This window comes from Bemisia tabaci, chromosome 4 (genome assembly GCF_918797505.1).
Source record: "Bemisia tabaci chromosome 4, PGI_BMITA_v3".
In the NCBI taxonomy this organism is placed as follows: domain Eukaryota; kingdom Metazoa; phylum Arthropoda; class Insecta; order Hemiptera; family Aleyrodidae; genus Bemisia; species Bemisia tabaci.
In genome coordinates this window covers 22,902,649-22,929,546 of record NC_092796.1, presented here as the reverse complement: position 1 = coordinate 22,929,546, position 26,898 = coordinate 22,902,649, and the positions used below count along the sequence as shown (strand labels likewise).

Sequence of the window (26,898 nt, the reverse complement as noted above, 5' to 3'; positions counted from 1 at the left end):
GTAAGTTGCTCAGTCTCCTGACAACAGAATTGCGATCTCAAAATTTGAGAAATATGACGACTAGCTGAAAAAATGGAACCAATTGATGTGATATATCGCATGCCGTTCTGACACAAAATATGGCGTCCATCGAATCACCTTAACCCAATTTCCTAACTGAATGAATATTTAAGGAGATCCCTTTATGAATGGTTCTTTATCTGTTGTTCTATGACAGGTCTTCTTGTTGGAGGGCCAACGGGGCGACGAAGGAGCGTACGAGGATGCTCACGAGGTTGAAGAGAGGAGTTACACGTTCCTGCTGTATCCCGCGGAGAGCGCCAACCCTGAGCAGAATGTCGTCCGCGTTTCCTTTTACGGCTTGGTCGTCGGGCTCCTGGCCCACCAAATGCTCCTACAAACGATCGGGAGTCTTCTCGTTCAAGGGACTCCCCACGTCATCCCTAGGTAATTAAAATACCTTTTTTTTTATCTTTTGAAAGGATGCCTTAATTTCGTAAAGTCGTCGTTTCGAAACTTTCAATCGACACCTCCGAAAAAGATGCAGATGAAGCAATCCAAATCTTTGAAGTACGTGGTCTGTCCGGAAAGTATCAGGACTTTTTAGATTTTGAGAAATCGAGCTTACCTATGACATTGTGGCTTTAATCTCCTTCGAAATACTCTCCGTAAGACACAATGCACTTGTTCCAGCGATTTTTGAGATTTTCAAAACAGCCCAAAAAGCACTCCTTTGGGATGTCCTTCAACGCTCTCGTCGTATTCTCTTTGATGTCATTGATGGAGTCAAATCGAGTCCCTTTCATTGGAGATTTCAGCTTTGGGAACAGCCAGATGTCGCAAGGAGCTAAGTCTGGACTGTATGGAGGATTTGGAACCAGAGAAATACCGTGCTTTGCCAAAAACTGTTGCACAAGACAGGAGGAGCTGTCAAAACCTTTGGCACAAATTTCGCTGCCACTCTACGGAGCCCGAGTTTTTCAGTTAAAATTTCCGCAACGATGGTCTTCGGGATATTTAGCTGCTCTTCCAGTTCCCGCGCGGTTAATCGGCTGTCTTGGGCAATAGCTTCCCGAACTTTTTCCACGTTATCGGGAGAATTCGTCGACGGAGGTCTCCCGGACCGCGGATCACTAGCGACTGTTTCACGACCCAATTTTAAGCGATTATACCACTCATAAATATTGCTCTCTTGCTCATAGAATCAGTGCCGAAAGCTTTCCGAATCATTCCCATGGTCTTCCTGGCAATTTTTTCTAAATTAAAGCAAAATTTAATACAAATTCTTTGATCTTCGCGCTCGGTCGTTTCACGAAAAAAAAAACGCGACAATAGCCTTTGACACACACACTTTGATCAGTTGATTGCAATCGACTGATTAAAGGTGTGAAAGCCCGATTGTGTGGGTGCATTGGAGAGGACATGTGCAAAGTCCAACCCAAGTTTCAGCTCATTTTCTGCATTACATTCCGAGATAATCAAAAAGTCCTGATACTTTCCGGACAGACCACGTAGTCACCCTCAAGCTTGGTGGAGGTCGTTTCTTAAATTTCTCAACACTGGTTATCATTAAAAACGATCTATCGCAAAGGATATGTCTGCGACTTGAATAAAATTGGGATCAACTATGCAGGCCATCCGAAACCATAGGAATTCTGGAAGGTTTTCCTTTGAGCCTGTGAATTACATTAAAAAATAAGCGTATCCCAATGACGGATCAAACTGTGCGCATCACTCTTTTATGGCAGTGTCACTTGATAAAAATAAATATAGGCTCAACTTCAATTGTGTAAGCAGAACTCTTTCGGTTAATTCTTTTTCTTTTTTTCCCCCTTGAAAGAATGGTACGTCTATGGTTACCAAGGAACGTTATCGGTTAACTTGATTTTTTTCCTCTTCTTTTAAAAGGAACGCCAAGTGCAGCACTGGAAAAAAACACATTGGATCCAGAGTCTACACTCTTGAAAACATCGACAAGAAAAAGTACTCTTGATTCAATCAGAATCTAGCTTAAATCAAGACGCAAGCCTCTTAATTTAAACCGATTTCGTTTTGATTCAGGCAAAAATCCGATTGAATCAAGAGTATTTTTTCTTGTCAATGTTTTCAAAAGTCTGAACTCTAGATCCAATGTGTTTTTTTTCCAGTGAGGCTTATTAAAGAACGTGGAATTTTAAGCTATAACAATTCATTTCTTTAAATTAGAAAACTAATTTTCCGAATCACGTCACCACAGAAACAGTCCACACCAACTCAGCGCTTTCCTCTTCTTTCTTTTTTAAATGCTTGCACTACCAAAAATTACAAGGAGTAGCCTGAATTTAATTTCCCGCCCTCTTCCAATTCTGATTTTAGCCTGGCGAATGTCCTGCTTCAAAGTCCGGCCATAACTCCAGTATCAGGCGACCACAGCGTGAAATTCGGGACTCGGGCCCTGCCAGGCTTCATGAGATACATGTCCGACGCGCACATCCACACTCTCCTGCTGTGCCTGAACGTCTCCTACGAGAGAGCCCTGCAGTTCGACTCCCGGCCGGGCCTCAAGTTCCTCGTCCAGAAGGTGGCCAACTTGGAGCGGGCGGCGAACCTGTACCGCCAGGCCGGCGCCAGCTGGACGCTCAAACTCGTCACGCTCTTCGACATCTGCCTCGGCGAGGTCTCCAAGACCAACGCGACCCTGGACGGAGTCAAGAAGATCCTCGAGAAGCGCGAGGAAGGGCCCGGCTCGTTCATCCTTCGGCTGAGGGAGAGCTTCGACGCCCTCTGCGACACGTACGTCGATATCCTGCTCGATAAGGACGGCGCCCACTCGGCGGTGGACAGGATCTCCGACCAGCCCATGTTCTTCCTCATCGCCCAGACGGACGACTTCCCGGATATCAAGCGGCGGGAGAAGCCCCCCGGAGACTCCCCGAAGATCAGTTCGGAAAAGAATAGCCCAGCGTCCGGGGACGAGAACTCGGAGGGTGAGGTCGATCGTGACCGCGAGGAGAAAGACAAGAAAGTCGCGAAGACCCCCGCGAAACCGTTCAAGTTGGCGGACCTGGCCAACGACTCGTCCAACTGCACCAGCGAGGACGAGGGCCCCGCGACGGTGTACCACGTCGCGGGCAAGTCCGAGGTTAGCTCGATGATGGACGAGTACAAACGGAGGAAGAAGACGTGCGTGATGCCGAACAATCAAGGCGCGCCCAAGAGGAGGAACCCCTTCACGCCGGCGGATAACTTCCTCGTGCCCGCGGAGCCCATTCCGCCGGAAATCGAGCACCAGAGGAACGACAGTTTGTTCAAGGTAAGATCACCCTCCTGGTTGATTTTTGTCTCCGTGCCTGAGGGCAGCGGTGTTAACCGGAAATCATGTTAGCTTATGGTATAAAATGTATCATAACAAAGAGGGGGCTATCAGGTGCGGATTTCGGATCTTGTGAAAATGGTGTCCTTTTGGAATGAGGTTCTTCGAAAGGAAGTCTCTTGAATCTTGAGTCCAGACTCGAACAGAGGCGGATCCAACAATTTAGCAACACCGGATTCCCTCCATTTAAACCTGTGCTTAATAATCGATTAGTATGGGAGCACCTGGCCCCTCCACGAATCGATGCATTTCCATGTGTTTAAATGGAGACGAGACAATGTTGCCAATTTGCTGGATCCGTCAATAGACTCAAAAAAAAGGGACTTCATTCCAGCGTTGGATTTTTTTTTTTTTTTGGTGCGGGGAAGGGCGGCTACTCTCCTGGCCACGCATTTAAAATTATTTATTTCGCCATGTGACGGAGCCGATTTTAAAATGTATGAGCAGGCAAGGGAAGAAAATCTTGATGGAATCTGTTGAAGAAAGATCGAATTTTACTTGAAAATCGGAATATGAGTAAGCATTTATTTGTCTATTGCAGTGAGAGGTTGTTCAAAGTTTGGTGTTATTTTTAGCGGGATACAAGTATATTCACGATTTATTTGACGATCCAAGGATCAGTCTTCGTCGATTTGAAGATTCTTAGTTATTTTTCAAAATCCGTCAAGTTTTGGCTATCCCGCATGATAGAGAACTTGAAAAATATGTGCAATCCGCGGCTTCAGAATCAAGCTCTCGAAGCTGAATATTTTTGGGTTATTTTTCTCTGATAGAACATTGGACCTATCGTGGACGCATGTCGTCACCAGATCAGTCTGTTACCGTAGCGTTCATCTCTTCACAGTTTTCCTGAAGTGCATCTCAATCGAAAGCACTTGACTGATGGTAAAATGGGTTTTGTTTAACATGATCTTATGCTTCCCGTCTGCACAAACGCGTAAGATTTTGATGGATGGCGAGCATTATTTAAATTTGACATCGAGCGCGAGAATACGCAGCGCACCTCCGCTCCGCCGTTGCCAAATTAAAAACACCGAATATTCGTAGCGTTGAGCTTCGCATCATGTTAAAAGTTAGAGGTGCACAGGTAACAGTCGCACTGTGCTTTAAGCATCCTTTATTCTATAATTACAAGATGTATACAAGTCCGGAAATAGTACTTATTTTTCAAGGACGGTCCAGAAGTACTGACATGGTGCGGAAATTGCGCGAGAAGGTCCGGAATTTCACTATTTTTTTGTCGCAATTTGATCGAGAAATTCAAATTTTTGCAATTTTTCGAATTTCGTCAATTGAAGTACTTAAAAAGCACTGAGTTTTTCCGTTGAGAAGGTACTGAATTTTTTGGGAATGTACTGAAAAAGTACTGTAAAAGTACTGATTTTTCGCCAGCCTGTTTTAGTAGACATCCTGAATTAATTAGTTACTTCACTTCTTTATTTTGTTGTGGGTGAATATGAGGGTCAGCCTGACCCTTGTGTTTCTTACGACTTTACTACCCAGAGATTCGTGTTTCGTCGAGGTGTGGCTAGCTTTCGACGAGTCAGGAGCTGAAATTTTCTCTTCTGACTTTTTGCGTGCATGGGATTTCGCGGACTCAAGCTGTTTGCGCATGATTGTTTCGTGAAATCAACCGTTTTGATACCCGCAGCAGACTAACGTGTTCAACCTAAAAACTTACATTTTGCAAATAGGAGCTTGGCAGGTCATGGCCGCGACATAAATCGTCACCTTCCGGGCAAAGTATCACAAGCGCCATGCGACGTTTAAAAATTTCTGCCGCGATTTTATTTGTTTACAGAGAAATTGTTCAACGAAGCTGTCCGAAAATTTTACTGAATTTTCTCTGTGCTGCAGGTGAAATTCAGTGAAATTCTGAAACTGACTCAACCAAGAATTTCTCTGTAAAAAAATCAAATGCCAGCGGAAAATTTTAAACGTCGCATGGCGCTTGTGATACTTTGCCCGGAAGGTGACGAAATAATGAAGGAAATATCAGTGTATTTTCAGTACTATTTATCACGGGTGCAACAACCTCCCGACCCGCGTGTGAAAATGGGAAGATCCCGATAGCGGGGTTTGAAAAACGGGAAGGCCAAGGAAATCGCAATTTCTTTTTGAAAACTGCGGCGAAAATCACGTGTTTTCGTAATATCGCGGTAAAAATCGAGGCAATCCATGTATGCAGAATCATGAAAGAATAACCTTTTTGAAATTTTGAAAGGGGTTCTTGAAATGGAAAGGCTAAGAACTTTCTGGATCCTTGCTATTTATCTTCGTTTTCTTTGGTTTCTTAAACTTCTAATTGATCACGCTACGACATCGCTCTCCTCCTTTATGTACAGTTATGTGTTTGATTTCGTATCGTTTGGAAGTAAGCATCGAATGATGATATCAGCAGTGATCAGGACAAACGCAGGTTTCTATTTCCATAATATGGGTACGCAGTAAAGAAAAATAACAAAAATTGTGTTGTTAATATGGGAAGTAAAACACGAAGTAAACCATTACAAGCTTTTGGTTGATATATTTTGCTTTAGTTTTCTCAGTGTCAAATTGACCAAATCTCATGGTTGAGATGACCGTTGAAAATCTGTGACCTCGTTCAAAATTAGTCGCCAGCCGCCAGGATCGACTTGGATCACATCGGCAGTAATGCAATGCGCTAGCCACTCGCAAGTTGCGACTTCTGAGTATCGGGAGGAAAAGAGGAGTACCTGAGTTCGGCAGGGTACTTTCTTCATGATCCGATGTCTCAGAGTAGCTTAAGCGTCCAGCCCACTTACAAACTAGAGGCTTCAAAGAGGTTCATCGATGCCTTTCCTGGCCCTCCCATTGGCCAGCGGTTTAAGTCGGGGCAATCGATGAGTCTCTTTGAAGCCTCTAGTTTGTGAGGGCTGGACGCTCTCCGGTTTGGGTCGATTTAACACAAAATCGTGTTGTGCAACCAAGTCCATCAGGTTCATCTAACACCAAAAAAAGTAACACAAAAAAGTAAAAGTCAAAATTCACCTTCAGTAATGAACATATAGTCCTCCTTTTGAAATAAGGGCGGCGTATCTCAATTTCCACGTTTTACATACAATTACACGCTTTCATGCTAAAATCTAGGTACGCCCTCACGTCAGAGGAACAAAGGTATATTGAAATACTGGGCGAAGAAGAGTGTATAATCTTCTTTCCCCGTTTCATGAACTCTGAAGTACGAAAAAATGTTTCGTTTGTTCACTGGTAATAAAAACCTCTTGGCTCCAGAGTGCAGTTTCTTGTCGCCGGATTGTTGCTTGAAACAAGAGTCCAGACTCTTGTTTCAAGCAACAATGGTCCAGACTCTTGTTTCAAGCAACAATGGTCCAGACTCTTGTTTCAAGCAAAAATTCGGCGACAAGAAACTGCACTCTTAAGTCAATGCACCGCGGCATTGGTCCAAGAGGTTTTTTTTTTACCAGTGTTAGTATTCTAGCTTATCCTAAATTTCTCGCTTGAGTTGCACCAGTTGCTCGAGTTTCCTGCTTCATCAGGAACTCTCGTTTGGAATTAAGTTGTTCCGAGACGTCGGTTCAAGTCAAGCACTCCCGAGTATAGTATCTGCTGTCGAAGACCTCCACACAAACTTGACTAATTGGTCCGAGAGCCTTTTAGTAACGTTTTTCTTCCGATCTCTGACGAGGTGTTAATCATTCATCATTCACCTCGCGTCTGCTCTGCTTAGTGAGACAGCTTACATACTCAATCCGGCATACTTCCAATTTCATTTTCGACGAGTATTGACGTGTATGTCATCAATTTTAATTCATGCTCACGTTTCAATTACACGCATCGCTATCTGCATGGGATACACTCCCTCCCTCCCTACAGCGGGCGGTAGGCTGAAGCTTTAAAATCAACCACCTTTCTTGACTTCGAAGGCGAATAACTCCATATCGACGGTGAAACTAACAAACCACGGACCTCATCTGCGATGTTTAAAAATCTCCGGTCCTGTTTTATTTATTTTTGGAGAACAAATCAACATCACTCCTCAGAGTTTTCTCAAAATTTGCCTCGCACAGAAAGGAAAAATCACGGAAATTTTAAGAATCGACGTCGAGCAGCCCAACTTTTAAAAAATCAAGTATAACAGGAAGTCTACAACGTCGGAAACCAAGAAACGTGGTTTGGTAGAGACTTTATCGATATTCAGGTTTGCTTGAGAACTCCTTGTAAGTAAATACCGCCGGGAATTGCAGGAGTTACCTCGTCGATTCCTCAAGTGCAAAAATAATTAATAAAATTAAAAAAATTTCCCATCTTTCATAACCAATTGGTAACATTGGTGTAAGTGCAACATAACCACTGTAAATTTCGAAAGAACACATTGTGCTCTGGTGGTTCAGGCCAGCTTGAAAACAGGTAGCTCAATTGGCGAGTAGCAAATTGATTATCGTCAAGGGCCGATGTCGGAACCACACTGGATTTCTGCAACTCAAGCGTACTAAGGCAGGATGTTTATACTAAAGGTTTCAGCCGGCCATTGAATTTCCTCAGTGAAATGCGTTACCGCACCCATGGGTCTTACAGCAATATTGGCCGTTTTCACGGTTTTTTTCGCGTTCAATTTCATTTTCGACCAGAGCGCTAGGGTAATAATATAACAGAAATTATTAAAATGAACACCTAGTTGAATGCGTTACCTGATACTAGCCAGTGCATGGTATTGAAAACCGATATAAAATTCAAAGAAGAGCATGAAAAACGAATTTTTCCGGCTCTCAATCCCACGTTTTTATCCTGCAATCAAGCATTTATTCTTTAAATCAGTTCGGAGACTTTTCAAGATCCTAGTCTGACCACGATCATGTTTATTAAAACATGATACACAGTTTCTGACATTGAACATAATCAGTAACCAATTTTAAACACTCCTTGACGTAACACGTTTTCCACAAATCTAAACGGATTCTGAAGGTATGTCACTTTTTAATTGTATAAGAATCTTTATTTTCTTGCGTTCCGCCCGACCTGGCTCTGTTACCATTCCATGATATGATTGCATGGGCCCAAGTGGGAACAAGTCTAGACTGTTTACGGTCTCCGGTTATTTCGCGTCTCCGTAAACGTCTAGTTCCATGCATCAATACATTTTGAAGGTGTCCACGATCGTGGCCACCTGAGGATAGGAAAGATTCTGTAGGCATGCCACTTTTTAATTGAGTGGGCTAGAGCGTGTGTACAAATCTTTATTTGCTTGCGTTCGGTTCGACAAGACTCTGTTCCCATTCCATGATTTAATAGCATGGGCCCAAGTGGGAGCAAGTCTAGACTGTTCACGGTCTCCGGTCTGTTTATTTGCTTTCGTTTGGTTCGACAAGACTCTGTTCCCATTCTATGATTTAATTGCATGGGCCCAAGTGGGAGCAAGTCTAGACTGTTCACGGTCTCCGGTCTGTTTATTCGCTTGCGTTCGGTTCGACAAGACTATGTTCCCATTCCATGATTTAATTGCATAGGCCCAAGTGGGAACAAGTTAAGACTATTCACGGTCATAAGAATACATTAGAATGCTACACATGCTACATCAGAATGATTTACAAGATATAGGCACACAAGCACTGAATGATTCTCACCATATTCCATTCCTGAACAGCAGATTTTAATAGGAAGGTCTTTCCATTTAGAAGATGGTTCCCGCTGATTGGCAATGTAACCGGTCTGTAAACGTTGTGATTCCTCACAGAATCGTAGTGGTTGGCAGTGCAAGCACTGCTCACGGCTCATTATGGTCCAGAAATAAAAAAATTGAACGAAATAAGTCTGTTAATGGCTGAAGGATCACAACAGTTCGGTTTCTTATGTTTTCGAGTTGCTGATCTTGAATGCGATGTCAAATTGCCAACACTTAAACACCTTGACCGATTAAATGTGGTTTTTCTCTTATCTAAGAAATGAATACATCAGGCAAGTTCTTAGGCGGATGAAAATTGTTAAAAAAGCATCGGCACTCTTGGTATACGTGTATTATGTCGAAGATTCGACGTCATTGTAGACCAGAGACAAGAGACCCCTCTCTAGTATCTTGGCCATGGTAGTAGTTTTTACTTTCGGGACTTCAGCATTCTACTGTTGACTCACCTTCATGGTTGATGTTCAACGTGTTGGCAGTTTCGTTTTGCAAACGAGCCAAAATTGGCCGAAGTTCGGGGAACTTGTTTCGTTCATGACCTTACCCGAAGCTCATCATCCACCATGTAGGTAGGTCAACAGCCGAATTTAGGGTGATGACTGATGCTCCCTTCTAATTGTCCATAAGGAATTGTTGGGTCTCCGAAAGTAAAAGCTTCCACCTATCGCCAAGAGGTCAGTGGAGGGTCTCCTGTCTCTGTTGTAGACACTCTGCACTCAATAAACTAGTACGGGAAGAGTGACTTACAGGCTGAGTTATGGATCATGAAGCCATAAAATATAGTTCGTGGAGCCATGCTTATAGGTTCACGACCAAGAAAGTATGGCTCAGAAAGCCATACTGTAGACGGTATGTCACTTTGGTTAGAAATTATGGATCTCCGAGCCATTTTTTATGGGTCTCAGAGTCATACCTTTTTTCGAGTGTGGGCCAACGTGATTGACTTCGATTTCTGTGTTGTGATTTCAGGATAGCGAGGCGCACACGGTGGTTTGGGCGGAGATGCTCGTGTCCGTCTTCGACCTCATCGCCCAGCTCTCCGACTTGGATCTCCGCATCCTCCTCCCGGTCATCTTCAACGGCGTCCGGCATCTCACCGCCTACGCCACTCATCCCCCCCTCAAACACGCCATCGCCGAGTTCTTCCACCGCGTAGCCCTGCTCTACGGCTTCAGCCCTTAGGTCGCCCAAGCTGACGGTAAGGTCGCCTGCCCGCGGTGTCTCGCAATTTCAGCGCCGAGTATCCAGAACCCGCGAAAACCGAGGTTCGTCAAAGACTATGACACCTTCGGTAAATCTCAACGAATTGATGCTCGAACTCGGGATTTTCTTCTTTCTCCCCTTCCAGACGATTTCGAGTTTTTTTGTTTGTTATGTTTTGGTAGTCCGTGGCAACACGGGCTCAAAACTGATGGGGGAGGATGAAACTCAATTAATATTTTTGCCCTGAACCTCGGGAAAAACACGGCAGGTTTCATTCAGGAATCTCCTTTTCTGAAATCTAGGAAAATCTGAAAGTATCAGATTTTGAAAATGTAAGATTTCCAGACATCATGTTTTAGCTTACAATGTTCGCAGGATTCCTCAAACCTACCAGATCCTGTATGTGTTTCCTCTGTTTCTTCGTCTTCCAGGAAAAAGTCTGTTTTGCTTAAATGCGCCACTCTTAAGGTTAAATTCAAGACGAAACGTTCTAAAGTAATTTTAACTTCATTAAACAACAGAAATGTGCATCACTGCCCTAAAAACATAATTTTCGGGCAAGGAGCCCCCAATAGGTGCCATGCAAGTACTACTCGAACCCACCATTTTTTAAAGACCCTGTACGTGTTTCCTCTGTTATTCTGTCTCAAAGAAAAAAGTCAGTTTTGCTTGAGAACGCAGTTCTACAGTAACGAATCGAAATGTAGCGTGCTAAGGGAGTTTCAATTTTGAAAAATCGGAATTAGGAGTCACTGCTTTAAATACATAATATTCGGGTAAGGAACCCCTTCAGCTCCTCTAAAATCTGCAGATTAACTTCATTCAACAATGAAGAATACCAATAAAAGACTCACTTTTTAGAGAATATAAAGCTTCTTTTTCTCGGAAAAATAAAGGATTTACAAAGGATTAGGTCACTAAAAAACAGGGATTGGACAGATCCACCAACTTTCGGTTTTGACTGCAATGCAATACAAACTTTTTTTTCACATTCACTACCATTGTAACCCCTACTTACCTACTATCGTGGCCCAGACCGTTCCAGCTGATAAGTCTTAATGGCGGGAACAAACAACTTTTGGAATTTACAACTTCGTATATTCCATGTTCAGAAAGTCCCAAATGTCACCAAATGTATGTGCCATTGAGGTTCGCTGGAAATCATCAGTCATCGGAACCTGATTCCAGCGGCCATGCTCGTGCGCAATTTTCTTGGCGATTATAAAACCTCAAAACCATCTCTCCGTATCTTACCAGGAGCATGTCGGTAAATTAGGAAGGTAAAAAAAGGGGGGGTGGGGGGAGCCTTTCTTCTTGATAAAAATTGACTTGCGTCACATCGAGTATGTGGCGCCTTAAAATGATTAAAATGATTTTAATTCGAAAGTTGTTTCTAGTAAATCTTTTTGCATGTTTGAGTTAGTAGTGAGGCCTGAAAACCTCGTCAAAATGTGATATCTGAAGTCGTGGGGGTAGCCCCCTCGATCCCCCATCCGACGGGGCGGACTAATAGAGAGCCGCCCATCACCAAAAGCGAGCACTCTCGTAAGGCAACGGCGATTACCCAATTGAACGCAGCAATCGTTCTGGCGGTATGGGGACAACGCCCCAGCCCTCCTAGCCAAGGCTCATAAGGGTACATCCCTCCCTCAATTATCATGCCCGTGTAGGCCGCAAAGCATCTGCCGAGTCAGTCATGTACCCAGTCCCTTCCTACTGACCGAGAGACTTGGTATGGTAGGTGGTGACTTCGCATCTTTAATTTTTGTGCTGATCCTGAAACCATCAAACAGTGCAGACACTCGCTCTCCATTTAAAAGATGGCCATACTCTTAGTACAGCAGGGCGAGAGGAATTGGCAGACCATCGTAACAACCCGGATGTAGGTGATTGGAATACCGATCGTACATTTTCGCTTTACAGATCATTAGTTGAACTTACGTGAGAATAGTTTTGACGATCAAGACTACTTGTCTGACTCTTCTACTTTTCTCTTCTCTTCTCTTTCTTGTCTGTTCTCTTCTTCTTGTCTTGACTCTTTCTACTTGTTGCCAAGTAGAAAGGAATTTTATTTTCCTCGTGACTTCACATCTTATCATTCTACTTCTGAAAGCCTTATAAGTTGGAAATGGATCTTTATTACATAATATTATTATCGGAGTTCTCATTATTACTGCATCATTTTCATATCTAACTTTTACATTAAGAGGATCTCCTGCAAATAGTGTTTTACAATCTTCAAAAAAATCGCTTTCACAACTCGGTTCATTGCAAATAATAATTATTTTTTAACGCATTCCATCAATGGAAAGCTACAATTTTTATTAGAGTTACCAGCAATGTCCTGCATTAAGCATATATTGTGCCACACAATCAAAAGAGACTTTTTTTCCTGCATTAGGATCTGGACGTACTAAAAGACAATTCTTTTTGGGATATTTGCAATTCAATATATCCACCAAAACTTGCAAAAATTCAGGAAATGATTCTACGAATTGATGTAATAATAAAAGTTCCAAAATTTGTACGCTTTCACGTAAAGAGAAAAATTCAAATTTTGGGTTTTCTGAATTGAAATATAGCTATTCAAATGGAACGGAAAGATATGTTAATCCTAACTCAGTTACTGATTTTGAATTAATTTCGTGAATAATTTGATTAAGCGCGCGTTGACACGTAAACCGTGTATGAGGCGTACACGAAATGGGTCCGAATAACCATTCATAACAATCAAATGTTCGTGATATGGTGACGCAATATACGATTGGATTAATTTAAACATTTTACAAGCTTTACCTTTGGGATATGTTTTTACTTCTTCCATTTGTTGGGGTCGATTTCCTTGAAGATCGTCTCTGGTTGAACCGATATTTCGTCTATTGCCTGTAGCACTCTGCGTTGCAACATCTCCACCATCGGTGCCTCGTCCTTCTGCCATGCCATCGTTGCTCGGAAATCGGCGTGACGCCAATAATCGTCCTGACGAACATTCCTCAAAATCGTAGTTTTGGTCACGCTCACCGTTAGCAGAAAAGTGCCATCGCCTGGCGCCGATATGAATTGATGCACTCTCCCGCCTCGCTTGTATGAGATGTTTTGGCAAATTCGCCCATCTCCGTCTTGAATAATTCGTTTTGAGTTAATCTTTCGAACACGTCTCCTTCCGAAATTAAGTCTGTTGAAAAGTCGTGTAATGCCGCACTTGCAGGTGCTGTGGAAGAAGTTGCACGCGTGGATTGCGTGAATGTGGTCCCCGTAAGACTATTATTTCTTCTCTATGTCGCATTTGCCGGTGATCTTTGGAGCCGTTTGAATAATACCAATAAGGAACTCACTTTTTTTTGAAGGAATAAAGCTTTTCTTCACCAAAGATCATAAAGGTTTATAAAAGGGTTATAACAGGGATTGTAACGATCAACCACTTTTTTCTCTGCTTCGACTGCATAAGCATTCAAATCTATTCATCCACAACCATGGCAACCCCTTCTACCGTGGCCCAGACCGTTCCAGCTGATAAGTCTGAATGACGGGAACGTCCCGGCCCGCCTTGAACCCCGAAGGGATCAAGACGAGTAGGATGACCCGCCCTACTGACGCAGCTGAGACAGCCCGAGCCCCGGAGGCAGGGGTCCCGCACCATCACTAACACCTACGCACAGGGAATCTTGCAAAAATATTTCCTGAATCATCGACATCTAAGGTGTTCCAAAGAGTTTCTTAAAACGCTGACTCTATTAAGCTTCTCCCAATGGCTCTTTGTAGATTCGCATCGTGCCTTTCCGATTGGTTTGTCGTTCGTCCATCAAGCCTCTCCTCCGACTCTTCTGGCTCTTGCCTTGGAGAGTAGCTAGAAGGGACTACATTAAACCCCGGCTCAAAAGATCTGGAAGCGAATTGCGTCCTCCGTCCTGGTGGAGGTGGGGAAGAGTCTAATACTCCCAACTGGGAGAGCAGATGCCCCCTGCCCCTCGGCAGTCTTGAAAGCCCAGCAGAGGTTACATTCAAGGATCGCCTAGCCCCCCGGCCTAACGGAGGCTCTGGGTCTTCCGAACAAAATGTCGGATGGACAGCGTAAAAAATTTCATTCAATACACGATCCTTAATTACCGTCGTTAAGGGCATTCGGCAATACGGGCATGCGTCATGTGTCAGCCGTTGGCGACACGAGCAGCAGATGTAATACCCATTTGAACATTTTACAAATGGTGGCTGCAGTGGATGATCTAGGATGTCGCATTTATTTTCTACAAATATCTTCGTAAGAGTGGTTCGTAACGGTGGTTTTTTGGAATTCTGTCGCTCAGTCACTGTGAACACAGAAAAAAAGGGGGGGGGGGCAAGGGAAGGGAACGGGATACACGTAAGGGATAGAGCAACAATCACAACTCCGGTGGCCCCCTCCTCACCCCCCCCCCAAAAGAACGCAACGCCCCTTCTAAATATAAATAACTTATTTATCATAGAGAAGGAGCCATTAAAGTAATTATGGAATTAATGGTGTATTTCGTTAAAAATGATATAAGAGAGAGCGGTATTTTATGGTGGTCGTCGGTGTTTTTTTTTCGAATAAACCTGTAGAGGGCGCTGTTGAATCAACGCCAAAAAAATTTGACTTAAAACAAAACCGCAGCTTAAAAGTGGCGTGTTCTTCAATTACAAAATTACGTCAAGGATGGAGGAATCCATTTTTGAAATGGGTCCGTCGGAGATGCAAACGTAAAACCTCTCGTTATCGAATATATCCCTTGTAGGTTGTACATGGGGTTATGTTCCTTCGGAACTGTCGCTTTAGTTCCAGGCCGCTACTTCCTTGGGGGTTTATTCGTGAAGGGAGCCTGTGGAGGTGCAGAGAAAGAGCAAGGAGAAGTACGAGATAATCTTAAGATTCGAGTATATTTGGTTATGCTTCCAATGGGAACACTCTTCTTGTGTCTTTTGCGTCTTACAGCTACCCACAAAAAAAGGAAAAAGGACGATCTCGATAATTATCGCGGATTGTCGGTGACCGGAACGATCAGTAAGATTTATGGTAAGATATTAAAAGCTAAAATCGAAGAAGAATGGATTCATCATGAGGCAGAAGTGCAAGCGGGTTTCAGGGCTGGCAGATCTACCGTCGACCATCTATTTGGCATCACCCAGGTTATTGAGAAGAAGATGGCGGTTAGTCAAGAATTGCACTTGGTGTTCGTGGATTTGCAAAAACCCTGTGATAGCGTGCCTTTAGTGAAACTGTGGGAGGCCTTGGAAAAATCTGATTTTACTCGTGGACTAAGTAATGCTTGGCAATTAAGCATTTTTATCACGGGGCTTTCGCAAGAATTAAATGTCAAGGCGCCTTGTTGGGGGGGGGGGGGTTTATGTACTAAAGGGGCTAAAGCAAGGGTGTTGCCTCTCCCCCACCTTGTTTAAAATATACTTAGAACATGTACTGCGTGAATGGAAGAAGAAATGATCCGGAATGGGTGTCCCTCTGAATGATGAAGAAACTTTTTACACGTTATGCTTTGCTGATGACCAAGTAATTATCGCCCAAGATCAGGATGATGCTGAGTACATGATTCGAAAGTTGGTGGCTGAGTATCGGAAATGGGGCCTCGAGGTGAATGCCAGCAAAACCGAGAAGTTGACGGTTGGCGGGAATCAGCAAAATATAGAATTCTTGCTCTTCTTTTGCAGATGGAGTTTTGGAACACTCTTCTAGTAAAATTATTCTGCGGGTGAAAGTTGAGGTGGATTCCTTCACTGTATTATTCTTGTTAATGAAACCGAAAGCCTTTGGCGTGGGAATTTGCGGGGAAGGGGAAGGTTCAACTGATTTTTATTTTAAATGGGTTTTTGAAAAATTTTTCATAAATAATTAGTTTTTTTTTTCAATTTCTCGATGTATTGACTGATTTCACTGATCTGAAACAAAGGTGACGTCAATGATAGAGTTAATAAATTTTGAATGGTCTTCGCTTCAATCTTATACCTCTGGAATACAAGATCCTGATACATGCGATCAATCTCGGACCCCATGTGGCGCTCTATGTAGACAAATTTTGTGTTCATGTATAATGAGAGGTCAATTGAGCTGGCTTTTATCGATGATGACGGGGCAAAGGAGTGGGAACCTGCAACTCATTGGATACAAATGCAAATAATTGAGGATGTTCGGTTGATCTCAGGCTTTTCCCGCATATAACCTGGTTACCTTTGATCTGCAGGGAAAAAGCAGTTGTACCTAATTGGACTGTTATCATACTGAGTGATGGATTCAAACCGAATGTCAGGTTTGCTGGATCTGTATAAAGAACATTTAAATTTGTCACCGGCATCACTACCATCTCGATAGTTGTCATGTGACCAGAATGTTGCACCATTGATCACATCCATTACAGCTCCTGATGAACAAGCAGCTCCGAATCCATTCTCAAGTGAGATTTTCCCTAGTATCTTTCACTTATTGACCTCTTCCAGAAGATATTGTAACTCTGATTTGTATTTCTGCTACAGCATCATCGTACTCGTATCCAATAAATGTGTATGACGATCCTGAACAATCTCCTCTGGAATTAAAAGATCCTGCATCCACATAATGTCCGGTATACTTATCGTCTCTACGCCTCGGTCGTATTACGTTTCATATATTCTTTATCTAATATTGCTAAAAGAAGTTAATGAATATTTTACAAAGTTGGTTTTTACACATAAGGATGTGCAGGGAATCTTTTTCCCAATCCTGAAATTTACAAGTATAAAGATTTAAAAATTTCGAAAAGTTATGAATAATAAAATGTCTAATCTGAAATTTACAAGTATAAGAATTTAAAAAAAATTTTGAAAAATTTTAATTAATAAAATGATATGCCCTCACCTAGAAAAACGCGTGAGTTTTAAGCGATTTTTACAAGTAGAATAATTCTAATATTTTTTAGAGTAATGTTGATTAATAAGATAAAGATAAAAGTAGTTGAAAAATAGATAATTGGGAATATGTATGCCTTTACCAAAATGGAATAAAGTTAATTTATGAGCCTGAACGGTTGATAAGATTTTATTAATTCCGCTGGCTGTGCTAATTCAAAATTTAAATTTTCTTCCTGTTGAACAATTTGCGAGAATCTAATGATTCTCGGTCGATGAGTTTGATCGGGTTTTTTATTACGTAAGTATAGGTAGGTTATGACTGCACCTAAAATCAATGTAAGGGAAAAGAAAATTATTGTGAACCAAGTATAGGAGTAGGTCCTAGAACTTTCTGCTGTGAAGGGAAAGGATCGCAATTTTCTTTTAATCTCATCAATTGTTAAGCAGTCAGGTAGGGCTGATTCTAGGCTTTTTGTCGAATGGAGTATGAATTGCCCTGTCAATATTAGAGCCGACACCGTAACTGCCAAGCGGTGCCGGGGCGAACTTGCACATTTGTGGCACGCTCTCCCGAAGTAGTTGCAGAATTGCCCCGCTAACCGTCGCAAACGCGTCATCATCGAATGTGTGTGTTCCGGAAGGGGAGTGTATTCGTACGCTGAACCCGCCTGTTCCGTTATCAAGGCGGGCGATGGTGGTTCCATACTGTTCTCTGAGATATTTGAGCTCGCCAATCATGCCGCCGACAATGCTGAGATCGTCGGTATCACTTGCTTCTTGAAATTGTGGTAAAGAAGCCAAAAAGCGCAACGTGCTCAAACCTACGGTTCCGTACTTCAGGAAGACGTACGTACACAGCTGATTAGCCAGAGTTGGAAAATCGCCTGGATAGGTACGTTTTTATCTTTCAGAAGAAATTGGTGCTATCTGGAGACCACTGGACCGTCACCCCGGAGATCGACCTGGAGTCTTGCTCAAAGGCCATCACAGACCTCACAAGCTCTCCCAGGAAAATCCAGAAGAGAGAGAGAGAGAGAGAGAAGAGATTTTCCCAGTATCTTTCACGTAATGACCTTCTCCGGTTAATATTGTAACTTTGATGTGTGCCTCTGCTACAGCATCATCGTACTCGTATCCATTAAATGTGTATGACGATCCTGAACAATCTCCTCTGGAATTAAAAGATCCTGCATCCACATAATGTCCGGTATACTCAACGTTTTCTTGATCTATGCGGATTGATTTATCTCCGCTCAGATGATAGATTTTAGATCGATGGATTTTTTACCATTGACTGTAACTGAGTTGAACCATCTCATCCTTGTACTCTCTTTTATACGCCCAAGTGTAATCGGCGAGTTTGCTACATCCTTTCACGAACGTAGTCTTCTGGACGTAACATTGAATGTAAGGAACTTTTTGTGCCCTTACGAAATAGTACCAGCTCTGCTTCTTTCCAGCTCTTAGGGGATTCTTGTTCCATCAGTCAGTGGTCGTAAGTTAGTTGGAGGAGACCACCAGGGTTGTTATCTATTAAAGCCCCTATTACTTCTCCGGGAATCCGGAAAAAACTGTGGCACTCATGAAGAATAATGGGGGGATGATAGTGTTTAAGTAATGTAGTGATCCTAATTCTTACCTGTAGGATAATTGTTTGGTTATACTTTGTTTTGTCAGACGTATCCACGCATATAAAAAATCGATGGGGGTGCCAGAATACAGCTCCCAACGGTGCTCCCTTCAAAATTTTTCCGTATCCCGGCATAAGGTTGCGTGGAATAATCGCTGAAATATTCAGTTGAGCGGAGGATATCCGCAGATTAGTAGAGTTGAAGAAGATGAGATGAGTTGTGTCTTCATCTACGGGTCCAAATAACCAGTTCTTCGATACTTGAGTTACGTAAATATCACGGAACCAAGGTGTCTTTCTGCAAGGTACTCGGCGAACACTGAAAAGCCAGAGAAAATTGTTTCTTATAATTGTGTTAAAATAATCAATCTTAAATAGGCCCTTCGAGGTTTTTTTTTTTTCACAGTATCTAATCATGATGTCGTGACACAAACCGCGAAATTATAGATATGGCAGAAGAAACCCAGTATGATGATCATATCAAAGAAGGACAATGAAAATAAGCTGAACAATCATGACGGAAAATGTCAGAACGATATATTCGTATCCCGTCTGCAAATCACTTATCGGACAGGTTTTAACTGTCTTCATCAAGGAATCCTGGCCTTCTCTATCAATAGATTTGTTTTCCAGAATCATGGCCTGAATATGAAAAAGAGCTGCAGGAACCTCAAAAGGGACCGCAGGAGAAGTAATACTCACTTTTGGAAGGGACCAAACTTTTATATCGGATGAAAAACTGAAGAGAACAATGAATCCAAGACTTCCTTCTTCTTCTTTTTTTTTTTTTTTTTTTTTTTTTTTTTTTTTTTTTTTTTAAATCAAGTTGTGCCTTATACTGTCGATATAATGAATAGATTTGTGATTTAACGTCAATGGTCTGAGTCATTTTCTAAACGAGGGTAAATACCGGATCTATTTGTTTTAGAACATTCTCTGATGTGACTAAAATACGACCTCTCAATGGGATCGATTCGGACTGATTCTCATCTGTAGAATATCTTTCCTGTCTTCGATTGTTTGAATTATGAGCCGAATCTTGTGGCTGCTGATCATTCTCTGGTCTAGCTGCTCTAAGGTTGTCACGATTTCTCACATGTGCCCTGATGACGAAGAAATGTGTTAATGAATCCCAAAAGCAGAAGAAAAGGTGCTTGGAGAAACCAAATACCTCGTAAAGGGACACCACATTAACTATCGAGTTCAGTAAGTTCATGACAACTCGGTAAAGTGCCGTGAAGACAAAAATCGTTGAAAATAGTCCACCCCACTTAGAGGTAAATCCAAATACCTTATGAACGGCCCCTGTAGCCACCGATTCTAGTTCTTCAGGATTTAAAAGATTCGTTGTATGGAGATTTGACGAATCAATATCAATTCCTGCGAATTGGGATGCAACATTTGACGATATTGCCTTCTTCTCCTTCTGGAAGAGTAACGATCTCTGATACTCTAGGAGTTGGTCGGTCGAATAAATCTCTAATTGAGCCAAATCCTTTATACCCTGGTAAACAAAGGAGTCAATTGTCAATGATAGGTGCCTCGGTTCCTTAGCTTGCATCGGTCTTGGATATACACTAAGCCATATTCCGCCAACCTTAAACATTGTAGAAAGGAGTGGATGACACGGCATTTCAGATCCATAATCTTGAACAACTCGGTTCCGAGGAGACAAATAGCCTGTTTTATTGGCTCCATACAAGACAGGGATCTCCTTGAAACATCTAGTTGGATTGGAATTAAAAACCACCGGAATTGGTTGACATTTGATGATATGGGCCACCTCTCCATTGACTACCGCTGTGTAACCACTGTCTTCCATTGATGCATAGGCAAACTCTTCAGGGGATATCAGGGATAAAGTTAACAAATTCTGGATAGTCTTGGCTTCTATTTTGCATCTCTGATAGACAAGATCTTGGTACATTCGATCTATTTCAACTCCAATGTGCCTCTCAATATACACAAATTTAGTATTCATGTACAGAGATAAATCAATTGCCTTTGGGTCTAGAGCGGCACTAGTTTTTACAGGTGTTGGCGAATTGAGGGACTCTGTGATGAATGCGAAAAGTTGAGGATGTTCTGTCGATTTCAGATCAAATCCGCAGACAAACTGGGATCGCTTGATTTCAATCGAAAAAGCTGTGTTTCCAGACTCAACAGTTACCATACTTAAAGATGAGTTTGCTCCAACTATTAAGTTAGCTGGTCCTGTAAACAGAACATTTAAGTTCGTCTCTGGGTCGTCGCATTCCCCCTTGATTGTCTGATCCCAATAAGTCACACCATTCATCACATCCATGATTGATCCCGAAGAGTAGACTGCTTCGTATCCTGACTCCAGAGAAATTTTCCCTGTCTCTTTGACATAACGAGCTGACCCTGACGATATTCGAACTTTGAGATGAACTTCAGCCACCGCGTCATCGTACTCGTAACCATTAAAACTATAGGAAGCTCCGGAACAATCTCCTCGGGCATTCAGTGATCCAGCTGCTATATAGTGCCCCGTATATTCTACGTCTTCATCTCCGATCTTTAATTTTCTATCTCCTTCGAGATCATACATCCGTGTTTTATGAAGGTTCTCACACTGAACTTTACTCAATGACACAATTTCTTCCTTGAACCCGCCCTTGTACGACCATGTATAATCGGCTAACTTTCCGCACCCCTTTACAAATGGTGTCTTTTGAACATAACATTGGATGTACGGAATCTCGAACGAAGAAGACAACTGAAGCAGCTGGACCAGAACTATCGTTGGCTCAACCTTGTAGGGATGTTTCTGACAGGTATGTTCGGAAAGAAGAGAAATAGAGGTAAATGATGAATCTATACCTCTGCAGTCATAACCTATCAGCCTACCTGAATTTTGAACTGGTTTTGTGTCATCACCTTGAGTGAAAAATTACTACGAACATTCAAATTAAAAATGCTACAATTTTTCATAATGATTTTTTTTTTTTGGATAATGATGGGAAAAATCATGACTCATACGACCGGGCGACATGACTCATGACTCATTCGGGAGAAATATGTCGATGTGAGGGGGCGGAGCGGGTCGTCTGCTAATGTGAAAGTACAGTGATTGGCGAGAATATCGCGCGCGTGACCCCTCCCCCTCCCAAAAAAAAAAATTATACTTCAAATTGAAGAAGTTATTGATCGTTGATGGTTGTAAATTAATTGATGTTTTAAGATCTAATGTATCAAATGGGAATCGATGTGAAAATGTGTGAGAATATAAAATTCGGTCGTAAAAATTTGGCGCGGCGCCCGGGAGTCGAACCGGGACCGCCGGTTCACTGGGCGAGCGCGCTACCGCAGAGCCACCACTTGACGGCAAGTATATCCAGCTATACTGCGTATATAGACTCAAGCGCTCAAAGCAAAACTTTCCGGAATTTTATTGCGCATTTTTTGCGCGCATTTATTGCTAATTAGTTTTTGATGAGTCAATATTTTCTAAATTTCTCATTTTTAATAAATTTTCCGCTTCATATATAAAACCTTCTTTAGCATGTACAGCATCAACTTGTTTTGAATCCCCCGCCACCTCTTTTTAAAAGTCAGAGAGTTTTTATAATCTTGTCAATCTGTATTACAGGTCGTCAATTTTTACAGCTCACAAGCTGTTCGTTAGTTCCTCAGATGTCTGATTCAATTTAGAGATTTTCAATTCTTCAATTCCGCGGCCAAAGTTTGTTTACATCATACGAGCGCCCTAACTCCTGTGCAATCCGCAGTCGCGCCACCCGTCGTTTCGCAATCTGCAGTGCACCCGAAATCTAATGCTGACAGCTCCCGTGTCCGGCACCGTCACCTTGAGTCATCGAGTCAGTATTCGGAATGATAGGATGTGATTGAGTGATTCTGATACTTGCAAAGACGATTGCGAACAGGCTAAACTTGAACATAATGAAAACCAGCAGCAAGAATGGAAGGACTTTTTAGGTTAACAAAAATCTCACAAAGAAAAACTCCTCCCTTTCCAAAGCTCATCAGCTGATGCCGATCGGGGCTTGGACAACTCACTAAATCTTATGAATCACGAACACGGCGTCCTCCGAATCGCTTTCTGATTCTGTTCGCGATTCCGCAGTCGCGCGTGCTTTTTTTAAACTTGCAGATATGGACGGCGTGGATGTGTCGTTCATGAGTACAGATGATGGAATTTGTTGTTTTTTGGGTGGGGTCGTGTAGGAACGTATAAACGCCCGATTCATCCCAACGCCAATATCCAGCGTAGTATACATCGTGGATAATTCTTTCATTGTCATTTGCGGAAATAAAGACTCTATTCCAATCGTCTTTAATTGTCTCGGAGAAAATTTTTCTTTTATTATTTTCTTCAACAACATGGATATTACGGTCCATTTGTACTCCATCTGACTGTCTTCCTCCACGGGGTTGGTTTCCATCCATTGGCTCATGTCGTCCATCGTTCTCAATAGCGGCGCTAGTCCCTGGTCGGTCAATGCCGCCGCCTCCTGAATTAACAGAGTCAGGGGACAACCCTGCAATTCGTCCAGAGAAACTTGAAAAGTTTTCTTGGGGGGTGGTTCGGACAGGAACTCCTCCTCTAAGAAATTTTGGGTATTCAGAGGAGGAGGAGTCTCTTCTTTCTCGACGTGAGCCCCAGAGTGATTGGTGGTGTACCAAAGTGTTATTCTCTCGATGGAGAACATCTCAACAGTGGTATAGTGTTCAATGTCTTGAAAATTTGTATTTCTAAGTTTTTCCGTATGTTCATCCCATTTGCATACCATCGACGACATGATTGACATCGGAATACCTCAAATGGAGTGAATGAAGATGAAACAGACTTAATTTTATGTACGAACCGAAAGAGTCGAAAACAAACGAAACTAACGGAAAAAAACCGAGGTAACAAACTGTGAGCTAATTAAATGAGAAAACAGAGAAGAATCGGAAAATTAAAAAACTCAAACTCACAAAATAATTTTATTTACACAATTATCACATACAATTATATCAATTATATCACTATACAATTAATATATCACTATATCAATTATACAATTATATCACAATTTATTTTGTGAGTTTGAGTTTTTTAATTTTCCGATTCTTCTCTGTTTTCTCATTTAATTTTATGTTTTTGAAAAGAAATATGTTTTTGACTATGAAGATGATCACGATCATCAATATATCACTGATCGCATAATGAACAATGTAATAAATCGATAAAAATATCATCTTGAATGTCTAAAAGATTTGGACGCAGTAGGCTCTTTTTATGTCTAAGACTTTGGAGATGAGAACCATTTTTTAAAAACCAAAATTTGCAGATAAAACAAAATACTATGGTTATCATGGTGTTGATAAGGTGAAAAGGTGATAAGGTGAGAAGTCAAGAAGGTGAAAAAAAAAAAAAAATGAGTTAATGAAGTATTCAATCTTCAGCAACTGTGTCTTGAAGGGTGGGAGAAATAAGTTGTTGAAGGAATAGTTTTATGAGAGCTGTTCTACGACGTGGAAATCTGATAGAGTGAAAATATTCTGCCAGTAACCTGCTGTCTTCTTGGCTTTCCGGAGAATATCTGGGGGGAAACCTATCTGACCAAGTAGGGGGGAGATCTATGTTGAGTGGATAAGTTCGGGTTTTGACAAAGGAGGTCATTGAAAGTTGAGGAAACTAAATATTTTTTAAAAGACTGGGCGCTACAAATAAGAGCTAAGTTGCGACTTACGCGACGGACGAAGTCCGTGCATAAGGAGAAGAGAAAAATCTTAGTCAGCAGAAAATGAGCATTACCTACATCGGCTGCGCCGCACTCCAACACCCTCCCTTAATGCGAAATTTCTGGTTAGCATGGGTACATGAAAATAAACTTAAACCTTAAATACCCCTTAAATGCTTAAACTTATACCGTTAAATAAAGAGTAGAAAAATTAGACTTGGATTAAGAGGAGCATCCACCCATGAGCTTGGTTTTGTGATACGCAAATTTGACCCTTTGTAGCGGTTTGGTCAGGATGTCGGCTGTCTGTTCATCTGTGCCGACAAATCTAATATTTATCAAGTTTCGTTCGACTCTCTCTTTAATGTAGTGATATTTAACATCCAAATGCTTGGTGCGCTTACTATTTACCCCGTTTTGAATCAGTTTTATGGCACCTTGGTTATCGAGAAGCAAAGAAAGTGTGCCTTCTTTTACAAACATTTCGTTTTTAGTGTTAGAATCGAATAATTCCGTAATCAAATTTCTCATGTGTGCAAGCTCCTTTACACAATCCGTTGCAGCCACTAATTCTGCCTCAGTGCTGGAAGTTGCCACTGTCGTTTGCCTACGAGTAGTCCAAGACACAGGAGAGGTTCCTAAAAATACAATTAGACCAGTGGTGCTTCTCCTAGTCATAAGATCACCAGCATAGTCCGAGTCTGAGTATCCTGTTACGTTGCAGGTGCCAAGCTTGCTGAAAATTATGCCGTCATGCAGAAGGTGTACCTTTCAGATAGCGCAAAATGCGTTTTACCCTTATAATATCTTTCTTTTCTGGGTTGTCTAAACACCGACTTGCTACGTTAGTAGCGAAAGCTAGGTCTGGTCTGGTTTTATTTGACAAATATAAGAGGGATCCAACAGCTTTTCTGTACGGGAAAGAAACTATATCCAACTGTTTGGTTCCGTTGACCGCCTGTTCGTTGTTGCTTAAATTTTCAGGGACCATGGGGGTTTCAACAGCCTTTGCATCTTGCATGTTGAAAGTCATCAAGACACTTTCAATGTATCTTTTCTGTGATATTTTTATTGCATTTTTGCATGTTTCAATTTCAATACCTATGTATTCTTTTGGCTCAAACTCAATTTTCATTTCGAATTCCTCCCTTAATTTTCCGAACAAGCGCTCCACTTCACCTTTATATTTCCAGACCGTCAGACCATCATCTACATGCACAGACATGTATATTGTTTTTTCCTTATTTCTAAAGATACAACTGTCAGTTTTGAGTTGCTTTAAGTTGTTTTTAATCAGACGCTGAGTGAGAGTTGTGTTCCAGGCCTGTGGTGCCTGTTTCAGCCCGTAAAGTGCCTTTTCTAGTTTGCAAAGTTTTCCCTCTACCCTCTTGAAACCTGTGGGGATGTGCATGAAAACATCTTGATCGAGCTTTCCATTGAGAAAGGCTGACTTTACATCAAACTTTGCCAGATGCATGTCTTTTTCGACAGCTATTGCTAACAGGGTTCTTACAGAACTGGCGTTTGCCACGGGGCTGAATAATTCCCCGTAGTCGACGTCACCCTGTTCAAAACCCCTTACTACTAGTCTGGCCTTTTTGACCCCATCTTCTTTCGTTCGAAAAACCCATCTGCTAGTTAGGATTTTTGCGCCCCTAGCCTGAGATTTGTCCACGAGAACCCAGGTTTTATTGCTTTCGAGCGCTCTCACTTCTGCATTTATTGCGATTTTCCAGTCATCGCTTTCAGGGGAGGTCACTGCCTCTTGGTAAGTTTTAGGATCAGGTGCGGAGCGGTATGGAAGGACGCGATCCGCCAAAAAACGCATTGTCAGTATAGCGCGATACTGGGAATCTCTCTCTCTCTCTCTGGATAACGACGCTCACCGTCTTGAACTACTGTTACGTTTTCACTTTTAATACCGTTAGGGGACTACACAAGTTGAAATTCTTTAAAAAATTATTTAAAAACACAAAGATAAAACACACTCACTTGCGTAAAATTGTATAAAATAATAACCGGGACGCGTTTCGGGAGCTTAGCTCCCATCCTCAGCCGCGACTGATGGTGTTTGTTTACAACGACAAACATGACAAACATGACGACCCGGCAAATTGGCGGAATGAGCTGCGAGGTAAACAAACACCTCCAGTCGCGGCTGAGGATGGGAGCTAAGCTCCCGAAACGCGTCCCGGTTATTATTTTATACAATTTTACGCAAGTGAGTGTGTTTTATCTTTGTGTTTTTAAATAATTTTTTACTGTTACGTTGCCGTTTTCGTCTCCACTAGGTAGCCATTCGCTGTCGTCATCAGTTTCTGCGTCGACGAGTTCACTGTCGCTTTCCTGCGTAGTTGTCGTATCACGTTCCTCTCCCTCCGCATTCCTTTCACCAGTGGACTCGTCCGGTGTGGACTCGTCCAAAGTATCACTAAGTATAATATCAGCATCGACTGAACTGTTACCCGATGTTGCCACATCCTTTTCG

The 26,898-nt window shown here is 42.1% G+C and overlaps 2 protein-coding genes across 2 annotated transcripts in view; one reads left to right on the top strand and one right to left on the bottom strand.

Annotated features, from left to right (window-relative positions):
- LOC109037084 (brefeldin A-inhibited guanine nucleotide-exchange protein 3) overlaps nt 1-11,991 on the top strand; it is a 43,368-nt gene extending 31,377 nt beyond the window's left edge. Inside the window, 3 exon segments of the mRNA XM_072299524.1 lie at nt 218-447; nt 2,356-3,292; nt 9,984-11,991. Coding sequence (XP_072155625.1) covers nt 218-447; nt 2,356-3,292; nt 9,984-10,196 — 1,380 coding nt within the window. The 3' untranslated portion in view covers nt 10,197-11,991.
- Nucleotides 11,992-16,363: 4,372 nt separating this feature from the next.
- On the bottom strand, nt 16,364-23,708 carry LOC140224455 (uncharacterized). The gene is made up of 2 exons (XM_072299523.1): nt 22,529-23,708; nt 16,364-21,600 (listed from the first exon to the last, which is right to left on the bottom strand). Exons 1-2 carry the CDS (start codon nt 22,620-22,622, stop codon nt 19,592-19,594), a joined length of 2,103 nt encoding a protein of 700 aa, XP_072155624.1. The 5' UTR covers nt 22,623-23,708; the 3' UTR covers nt 16,364-19,591.
- Between the last annotated feature and the right edge of the window lie 3,190 nt (nt 23,709-26,898).